The following is a 10307-nucleotide window of genomic DNA, read 5'->3' on the forward strand; positions in this document are numbered from 1 at the left end:
GCCCCACCAATGTGTCCTGGAGCCCCGCTTCCCCAGATCCCTGCTTCACTAGGGAAAGAGAGAAACAGGCTGGGAGTATGGATCGTCCAGTCAATGCCCATGTTCAGTGGGGAAGCAATTACAGAAGCCAGACCTTCCACCTTCTGCACTTCATAATGTCCCTTGGTCCATACTCCCAGAGGGATAAAGAACAGGAAAGCTATCAGGGGAGGGGATGGACTACAGAGCTCTGGTGGTGGGAATTGTGTGGAGCTGTACCCCTCTTATCCTATAGTTTTTGATAGTTTCCTTTTTATAAAGAAAAAAAAAAGTCTTACACATTCTCCCAAAATAACTGTTTTTTTTTTTTTTTAAGTTTATTCTGTCACTAAGTTGTAGATGCTACCATGATGCCAATTTGACTACCCTGGGCAGACAACCTCACCAATGTGTCCTGGAACCCCACCTCCCTGGAGGCTGGCCCCACTAGGATAAGACAGAAATAAACTGGGAGTATGGATTGATCTGCCAATGCCCATATCCAGAGGAGACACATTTATAGAGTCTAGACCTCCCAACTTCTGTACCCATAAATAATTTTGGTCCATACTTCCAGAGGGATAAAGAACAGGAAAAGCTTTCAATGGAGGGGATGGGATATGGAACTCTGGAGATGAGAATTGTATGGAATTGTACCCCTCTTATCCTATGGTCTTGTCAATCATTATTAAATCAATAAAAATATAAAAAATTAAAAAACAAATAAACATTTTAACTAACTTCCATGCAACCAGCTAGAAATTCATAACAAAATAACTAGAAGATCCCCATGGGCATGAGTTAAGAGCTACATCTTCAAATAACCTACAATCCACAAAGAAGTAATAATATGAAATATAGGTTATTGTTAACTGAATCTCAACAATAGTACTAAAAAAGAAAAGCTTGTGAAAGGCAGCTAAAGCAGTACTTAGGGAGGTAATTGTAGCCCCAAATGTTTCTATGTTTAAGGTTTCAGGAGAAACTCTGAGAATTAATAAGCTACTATGATCTTACTTAAAGGAATCCCAGGAAGGACACGGATGGAAAGTATGGAAGGCATGTTTACAACTGGAGGATTGGGGGAGGGGACAACCACAGGGCTTCCAAGGAGATGCCAATTTTTTTCTTATGGTGGTGCAGGGGACTGAACCTGGGATTTGACGGAGCCTCAGGCATGAGAGTCTGTTTGCATAGCCATTATCCTATCTACCCCCGCCCAGGAGATGCCGATTTTGCCACTATGATGAGCTCTGTGTGTTTTGTTCTCCCTCCTATTATTCATTTACTTATTTTTCAATTAGATAATTACATTTTAATACTTTGTTAGATAAAGACAGAAAGAGATTGAGAAGGGAGGGAAAGAGAGAAAGATAGAAATCTGCATACAATATGACTTCACCGCTCTCAAAGCTTTTCCTCAAAAGTGGAGATGGGGGCTTGAACCTCATTCCTTGCACATGCACTCAAGCCCCACAGTTGCAAATTTGGGGTTGTCTCCATGGAGTCACTAACCTCCTCTGTACCCACACAGAGGTGGTATCTGCCTCATGGTGTCACCCTAGAGACTGATGCAAAAGGCCATGAGTGACCCAGAGCCTTTCTGACGCAGAAGCCTGTGATCACACAGTAGCATGGGCCCCCACTATATAACCGGAGGGAGAAAATCAGAGCTGATGTGTCGGCTCTTCTCCAGTTTTGAAAATATTACCTGTTCCAAAATACAGTTGAAATCAAAGGCAGCACAGGCACAGGCTCAGGTTTAGAGGATACAAGGCAGCTTAGTAGGGGGCCTACATCACCAGGAGCCCAGCAGAGCAGACAGAGACTCTCCAAATTCCAAAACCAGTTTCTGATTTTGTTTTTGTTTTTTAAGTACTCTTATCCTTCTCCAAGGAGCCCAGAACAGTACTTACCTTGATGGCTTTTTCTGTTAATTGTCTTGCTAGTTTGTATCTGTCTAATTTGGGGGAAGAACTCCACTCTTGGGTAGGTCCTCTTTTTAATTCTGCAAACCAGAAACAGATTATGAAGGGAAAGAAAAGAGTTAACAAGTGACATTTGACCCCAAGGTCTAACTAGCTATGCCTTCCACTTTAAGGGTAACGTGGGGTCCCAAACCCAAGGAGCCAGCACAACCCTCCTGGCCCTCTTGCCCCAATCCTCCGACCCTGAGCTCCCTTCACATGCAGCAGTCCCCTGACCTGACCTCTATCCCACACGCCCCAAAGTTCTGGCCCAGGCCACCTTGTTCCCTGACGGGACTTCCTATTGACTCTGCAACCATGTGATGCCCACCGCCCCACCCCCACCCTCACCCCCACCCTCTGTCCAGGAGTCCTTCTCAGCCTCCTTCTGACCCTCTGACCCTGTCTGCCAGCTCTCCACACTGTAGCAGTTTAAAGGTAAACACAAAAACCTTTTCCCTTGCAGCCTACATGCTCCACACTTTGACCTTCTACCTTCTGGCTCCCCTCTCCACTAGCTCAGACCAAGGTCACAGACATACAGACATACACTAGTCACAGGCATACAGACCACTCTGCTGCCTCCCACGCCCCCACCGGCTGCTCCTCCCCAAGCTGCCCCACCCTCAGTGCAGACCCTTTTCTCTCCACACATCCTAACTTCAGAAGTACCCGGGCCTGGATCGCAGACCTCTAGGCTTTATATCTGCACCCTCTCCTGGGATCAACTTAACCCCGGTGGTTTTAAATTCCATGTGCCACGGTCCTTAAAATGTAAATATTCCACTGGCCCTGGGGAAAGCATCCTGCTGGTACAAGCTAACACAGACAATCTACCCATGCAACTCCTTCCTTTTTCAAAATTTTTATTTTATTTTATTAAGATTTTATGTATTCATGAAGAAGACAGAAAAAGAGAGACAGAGAGAGAGAATAAGAGAGAGGGAGGGAGAGAGCTAGAGATAGAGAGAGAGAAAGAGAGAGAGAGAGAGAGAGCCAGGCATCACTCTGGTACACATGCTGCCAGGGATCAAACTCAGGATCTCATGCTTGAGAGGCCAATGCTGCACCATCTCCTGGACCACCCCATGCAACTCCTCAATACTCTCCACCCAGAGACTCCAGAAATCCACATCTACACAGCCAATCAGCTTAGACCACGACAAAGTACCAAAGCCGGTCATCAAGGGCATTGCTAGAACAAGTTCATGTCCAGGCAGAAAAAGTGAACCATCCCCCTCCTTACAGCACACTCGATAATTAATGGAAGAGGACCATGCATTTAAATGTGGAAGGAAACACAACACTGCTAGTAGAAACCAGAAAATACTTCCACACACCCAGAACAGGCAAATATTTCTAAGATGGTTACATGGAGAGCACTAACCCAAAGCTAGATTGGCTAGTTGAACTTAATAAAAATTAAATTGTTTGCTCTGTTAATAAAATGACAGGGTAGGACTGATGAGATAAAACTCACTTGGAGAGTGCACTGCTTTGCCATATGTACGATTCTGGTTCCACTCGGCCCCCTTCCCCCTGCACTGAAGGAAGCTTTGGCCTTGTGGTCCTCTCCCTCCTTTCTGCCTTCCGGTCTTCCATAAAGAGGGAAAGAAAGAGAGAAAGAAAGAAAGAAAGAAAGAAAGAAAGAAAGAAAGAAAGAAAGAAAGAGAGGGAGGGAAGGAGGAAGGAAGGGAGAACTACAGATTGAGAAAAAAAATATCCACAATATGCACATGTAATAAACCCTGACAGAATGTGTGCTCCGCTGCTCATGGAGGTTAATCAGTGGGGCATGTAGTCATGACACCATCTTCTTCAGAACTAAGGCTCAAGGGATGGCCAGGGGGAACAGATCAAAGTCACAACACAAGTCAGGCACATTGTTGCTAGTCTGACAGAAATCTGTGGCAGAGGGTGCAGATAAAGTTGTGGAGGTGACAAGTCCAAACTATCCTAACGGTGCACAAAGGACATGTCCTCCACAGCCCTGTGCAAAGGAACTCCAGCACACCAGAACTTCACTGAAACAGAGGTTTCCGGCAATTCCAAAAGAATTGTAATCAGTTCATCAATTCCAAAAGAACTGCAGTCTATCCCTGATCACAGAGCAATTAACTTATAAGCCAGAATAGTATGAAAGAACAAAGAGCAGCAGCCACACATATGCAAAGCAGATGTACTTCTAAACAATCCCAGTTACAGGGGACTGAAGAGCAGACGAGCCACACCACAAGACAGCGAGACAAATCCCAAAAGCAGGACTCAAGAAGCCTGGACTCAACAAGGGGGGTCTCTTAACTAAGTCCACTGCACTTGATCTTAGTCAAAAGACCAAGAAGTACTCTTTTTACTCAATTAACACCAGGGTAACACAAAGCAGGGAAACTAGTCATTCCAAATTAAAGGTGGCCAAAAGACAAGACAACCCACAGAGTTGATGGTCCTTGACCAGATTCTGATTTAAACAAACCAACTACAAAGCTATTTGAAGAAAAATTCAGAAAATATGAACGGATTCAGGGTGCTAGATTTTATTAAAGGGTCTTCATTTTATTGAGAAAAAATAAAGTTTAGTTATGAAGGCTGGAAGATGGCTCACCCAGTAGAGTGCACATGCCTGACCATACTTAAGGTCATGGGTACAAGTTCCAGTACCACATGGCAATACCATAGGTAACACTGGGAGAACACCATGGATGCTGCACCAGTGCTATGGGGTATCTCTTCTCTCTTCAATTGTCCTCTTCTTTCCCCCACTCTCCCTCTCTCTCTGTCTCTTTCTCACAGAGAATTAAAACTGGGGGAGATAGTATAATAGTTGTGTGAAAAACCTTTCACAACAGAGGCACCAAAGGTCTCTGTTCAATCTCCAGCACCACCATAAGCCAGAGCTTAGCAGTGCTCTGGTAACGAAAAAAAAAAAAAAAAAAAAAGGAAGATGGAGAAGGATAGGAGGAAAAGGAGAAGGAGGAGGTGGAGGGGAAGAGGCTAGAGGAGGAGGAAGAGGAGAGAAGGAAAAGGAGAAGGTGGAGGAGGAAAGGCAGAGAAGGAAGGCAGGGAGGTAGAAAAATGGCCCAGAAATAGCACTCAGTAGTGGCACTGGGCATACAAGGGCTTTCGGATGCACTATTTAAAAAAAAAAAAAAATGGGAGCTGGGTGACAGTGAAGTGGGTTAAAGGCACATGGCATGAAGCACAAGAACCAGTATAAAGATTTGGGTTCGAGCCCCTGGCTCCCCACAAGCAGGGGAGTTGCTTCACAAGTAGTGAAGCAGGTCTGCAGATATCTATCTTTCTCTCCCTTTCTCTGTCTTCCCCTCCTCTCTTGATTTCTCTCTGTCCTATCCAACAACAACAGCAATAACAACAATGACAATAACAACAAGGGCAACAAAATGGGGAAAATGGCCTCCAGTAGCAGTGGCTTCGTAGTGCAGGCACCAAGCCCCAGCAGTAACCCTTGAGGCAGAAAAAAAAGATTATTTATAATAAAATGCCTTTCTTTATTGTTACTGTTGTTGTTATATAAAATGCCATTTTTAAAGACTCGCTATAAATATTTAGTACATATATACTCAGTAAGTACATAGCAATATTATTTATAAATATTAATAAAGTCATTGCTAATGACAAAAAATATTCCATAATATTAAAAAATTACTTTGTCGGGAGTCAGGCGGTAGTGCACTGGGTTAAGCACATGTGGTGCAAAGCACAAGGACTGGCTTAAGGATCCCGGTTCAAGACCCACACTCCCCACCTGCAGGGGAGTCACTTCACAGGTGGTGAAGCAGGTCTGCAGGTCTTTCCCTCCTGATCTGTCTTTCCCTCCTTTCTCCATTTCTCTCTGTCCTATCTTGCTTGGAAATTGTGCATATGAAGCCACATCTGCCATGTTGCCCCCTCAGGCTACTGCTAGTTCCCTCCAGAGTTGGGACATTCTCAGAGTGCCTGTTTCGCCATGTTGTGCCCTCAGGGCATTGTCTATTTCCCCGCGATATTTGGAGTGCTTTGGTCACTCCTCCCCCCTCCCATTCTCACGAGAGTTATCATCCTATCCTGGAGTGCTATGGTTACTCCTCCCCCTTCCCATTCTCGCGAAAGCTGCTCCTATAAAAGCCCTTCTTCTTCCGCACCTCGCTCTCTTGCCAGCGCTTCACTTCAGTGTTCAGACGCAGGAAAGGTTACTGCGTGAGGCAGCCATTTTCGCTACCTCCACGTGGCCCAACCTGCTTCTCTAGCACCCAACTCTCAGATGCCAGCGCAGATAAAGATTTGTGTTCCCCCTCTTCGCTCCGGACCTCCTCTCTCTCTTCTCCGTGGCCTGTACAACAACACTATCTAACAACAACAACATCAATAACAGCAACAATAACATATACAACTGTTGCTATGCTTCTAAATTCTGCTTCTAAGACCCCTTCTGTTTCATTGGTTTAATCCCCCCTGCTTAACACTGTATTCTATTTACATAACCACTGATAACTAAGCACCGCCCTGCCTTCAGGGCATTGGTTTAATCCTCACTGTTTTGCACGCTTTTTCCTTCTCCCCACCCCCTATCCTACGTACATCCTCTTCAGACTTGACACTTCATAAGGACAGGATTGTGATTAGAGATAGCTTAGCTTGCGCTGCGTTCCACATGAATAAAGACTGAACTGCATACCACTCAGCCATGAGTCCCTGGTTGTCTCTCTCTCTCTCTCTCTCTCGCCCGCGAAGCTAACCCAGCATAATGACGCCCGAACAGGGACTGGCATACAACAACAATAAAAAAACAAGGGCGACAAAAGATAAAATAAATAAATATAAAAAATTTCTAAAAATTAAGAAATTAAAAAATTACTTTGTCCAGAAGATAAACCTTCAAATTGTATATGTCCAATAATATAACTTCAAAATACATTAAAAAAACAAGTTGACAGAGCTAAGAGAAAGATAAAAATGAAACAAAGTAGAATTCAGAATGTGAACATTGTGATTGACCAACTGGGCCACAGACACCATGTTTATCCATAACTGAGACACTTTCTCTTCACATACATCATGAAGCTGAGATGAGGGGGCATAGGTAACCCCAGCAACTTTCACAGGATTGAAATTATGTAGATTAAATGATCTTAAACCAAGGGCCAGGTGGTGGCTCACCCAGTACAGCACACATATTACCAGGCCAGAGGAGTGGGGCTCAAGTCCCCATACCCCACCTGTAGCAGGGAAGCTTCATGAATGGTGAACCAGTGCTGCAGGCGCCTCTCCTCTTTGTCTCTATCTCTCTCACCTACTGAAAGAAAAAGAAATGACCACCAGGTGTAAAAACGACTAGATCTTCTCTTCAAAGAAGCAGAAACAGAAACAATTGCTGAATATAAAAATTGTTATCTATAGCTGCCTGTGCCCACCAGTTCCACAATCTTTTACGTTTAAATATTACTTGCAGTGCTTTGCTTCTCCTCCCATGAAGACTCACTGAGTCTTTCCCTTTCCGTATTTAGACAAACAGAAGACTATGAGCCCCAATGCCCAGTCCTTGGGTGGAAGGGACAGTTCTGGATCAGGTATAAAAGAAAGGAGAGAGAGTGTTGCACTGCTGTCTGTCCTCCACTCTGTCAGCTGCACACCCTTTTGCAAAAGAATAAACGCCTTGCTTCAACTTTTTTTTGCCTTGACGTATAATTTTAATTGGACGTTATTTAAACCACAGGGCAAGATGGATCCATGCAGGTACTAGGCCCCAGGGACAATCCTGGTGGCAAAACAAACATTAACATACATCAAATTAATATATATCCATATCCACGATGGATATGCTTAACCAATCAAATTAACATATATCCACTAACCCCTACCTCACACAATGCTCAGTCCCCACAGCTTGTAGATATAAATATGAAAAGTGATATAAGATGGGCCAGGTGGTGGCGCATTTGGTTGAGCGCACATGTTGCAATGTGCAAGGACTTGGGTTCGAGTCCCCGGTCCCCACCTGCAGGGGGAAAGCTTTGTAAGTGGTGAAGCAGGGCTGCAGGTGTCTCTGTCTCTCTCTTTATCTCTATCTCCCCCTCCCCTCTCAATTTCTAGCTGTCACTATCAAATAAATAAAGATAATTTTTAAAAGATTTTTAAAAAGTGATATAAGAAAACTTCTAAAAGAAAACACAGGGTCAATGGATTTCTTAAGCTGAGCATTAAACATAGAAGACTAGACTTCATTAAAATCAAATTTTGATGATCAAAGGGAACTCTAGGTGACTGAAAAGGTCACCCATAGAATGCTAAAAGGCATTTACAATAAACCTATTTGGTAAAGCACTGGTATTCAGAATATGCAAAAATTCTCACGAGTCACGTGACTATGAACACAATATTCACCAAAGAGATCCAAAAGGCCAACCAACATACATTTGTCCTTGTCAGAGAAATGCAAATAAAGACAACAATAAGATACCACTTCACTCCTGTGAGAATGTCCTCTGCCAGAAATGATAGCAACAACAAATGCTGGAGAGGTTGTGGGGGCAAAGGAACCCTCCTGCACTGCTGATGGGAATGATAAATTAATAAAATGTAAATGTAAAGTGGAGAGCAGTCTGGAGAACTCTCAGAAGGCTAGAAGTGGACCTACCCCATAACCCTGCAATTACTTTGCTGGGGATATATCCTAAGGAATCAAACATAACCATTCAAAAAAATTTGTGTATACCTATGTTCATATCAGCACAACTTGTAATAGCCAAAACCTGGAAGCAACCCAGGTGTCCAACAATAGATGACTGGCTGAGTAAGATGTAGTCTATATACACAATGGAATACTACTCAGCTATTAAAAATGATGAATTCACCTTCTTCACCTCATCTTGGATGGAGCTTGAAGGAATCACGTTAAGTGAGATCAGCCAGAAAGAGAAGGATGAATATAGGATGATCCCACTCATAGACATAAGTTGAAAAATAACAACAGCAGGGAAAACACTAAGCAGAACTTGGACTGGAGTTGGTGTACTGCACTAAAGTAAAGGATTCTGGGTAGGGGGTAGGGGGTGGGGGTGGGGGTGGGGTGTTCAGGTCTTGGAACATGATGGCAGAGGAGGACCTGGGTGGAGGGCTAGAGTGTTATGTGTAAAACTGAGGGGAGAAAAGAACAGAATAGAAAAGAAAAGACAATCTCCAGTTTAATAGAACTTTGCAAGAGAGGAGACTTGGCAAGATTCCTCTGGAGAATGCAAGTAAAAAGCAAGGTACATACATCTGGAGGCACACACATCCAGATGACAATGACAAGCATTTGTTGACTTGGATGCAAGCAACAGGGGCTCACAAATCCGATGTGAGCAACTGGAACGGCTACACTGCCAGAAGAGTTCTGAGCTACCTCCTGAATCTACCAGTCTATCGCTGGACCCGGCCGCTATACTCTCAGATGTTTACCAACGATAAATGAATGCCAAAAGCACCGAGGTGGGGTGCTGATATAAAAAGTGTGGTCTCTCCCATGCACCTCCAGGGAAGTCCTTTAACACAGTCATTTCCCATTGGGCTACCAGGAACGCGAACTCTTTTTTAAGATGACTGATTTGAGGGCCAGGAGGGAACAGAGTCGGAACCGGAACTGCCTCACTCCCACCCCACCACTGCCAGGGATAAACCCTGGACAAGCCCAGTGCCCAGATATGTGGGTGCCCCCACCCCACCCCCCATTCACGTCATGGAACCGAATCTGGAACGAATAGTCTAAGCAGACAAACAGAAGGAATACGGACTCTTCTCTTCTCTGTGGGGTCCCTCCACCAGGGAGGACCACAGGCTCCTGCCCTCGCCAGGCTCCATTCCAGCCGCCCGCCGCAGGCCGCTGCTCTCTCGCGCCCCTGCAAGGACAATGTGGTCAGAGGAGATTGGAACCGGGATGCTGACCCCAGGAGCATGTCTGGAGATCCCGAGGACAGGGAGAGGGAAGTCCTGAAACCTGGATCAGGGAGGTCTTGGGTTGCGGGGTGGGGGCGTGGGATTCCGAAAGAACGAGATTGGAGAGGAGGGATGGGAGCGAGATTGGAGAGGAGGTATGGAAGCGGGGGGCGCAGGGGTCAGGTGTTGAGATTGGGTGGAAGGCCTGGCAGGGTGGGTCTGGGGTGGTGCAGCGGGTGTTTAGAACTCGGGCGAGGGGCAGGGAGTCCGGAGTTCCAAAGGGAGGGGAAAGGAAGGGGCGGGCCAAAGGGTCCTGTCTGGGCTCCCCAGGATGCTCAAGTCTGGAGTCCCTACGTGAGGTGGACGGTGCTCACCCTGGGTCTGCCCCTTGGCGTTGGCCGCGCCCCAGCCCCC

At 45.3% G+C, this 10307-nt stretch overlaps 2 protein-coding genes across 7 annotated transcripts in view; one reads left to right on the top strand and one right to left on the bottom strand.

Annotated features, from left to right (window-relative positions):
* The window catches only part of TTLL8 (tubulin tyrosine ligase like 8), a 48094-nt gene extending 38066 nt beyond the window's left edge, over positions 1-10028 (bottom strand). For 2 of the 5 annotated variants that reach the window (XM_060188821.1, XM_060188820.1), the window contains exons 1-2: positions 9752-10028; positions 1935-2026 (exon numbers count right to left, since the gene is read on the bottom strand). In XM_060188821.1, coding sequence (XP_060044804.1) covers positions 1935-2026; positions 9752-9818 — 159 coding nt within the window. In that variant the 5' untranslated portion in view covers positions 9819-10028. Of the gene's footprint in view, positions 1-1934; positions 2288-7840; positions 8016-9751 lie in introns of those variants that run through there. The other 3 variants (XM_060188824.1, XM_060188823.1, XM_060188822.1) reach the window with 3 other exon arrangements.
* TRABD (TraB domain containing) overlaps positions 1-10307 on the top strand; it is a 196631-nt gene that overhangs the window by 63032 nt on the left and 123292 nt on the right. The window lies entirely within an intron of this gene.

This window comes from Erinaceus europaeus, chromosome 4, assembly GCF_950295315.1.
Source record: "Erinaceus europaeus chromosome 4, mEriEur2.1, whole genome shotgun sequence".
Lineage (NCBI taxonomy): Eukaryota > Metazoa > Chordata > Mammalia > Eulipotyphla > Erinaceidae > Erinaceus > Erinaceus europaeus.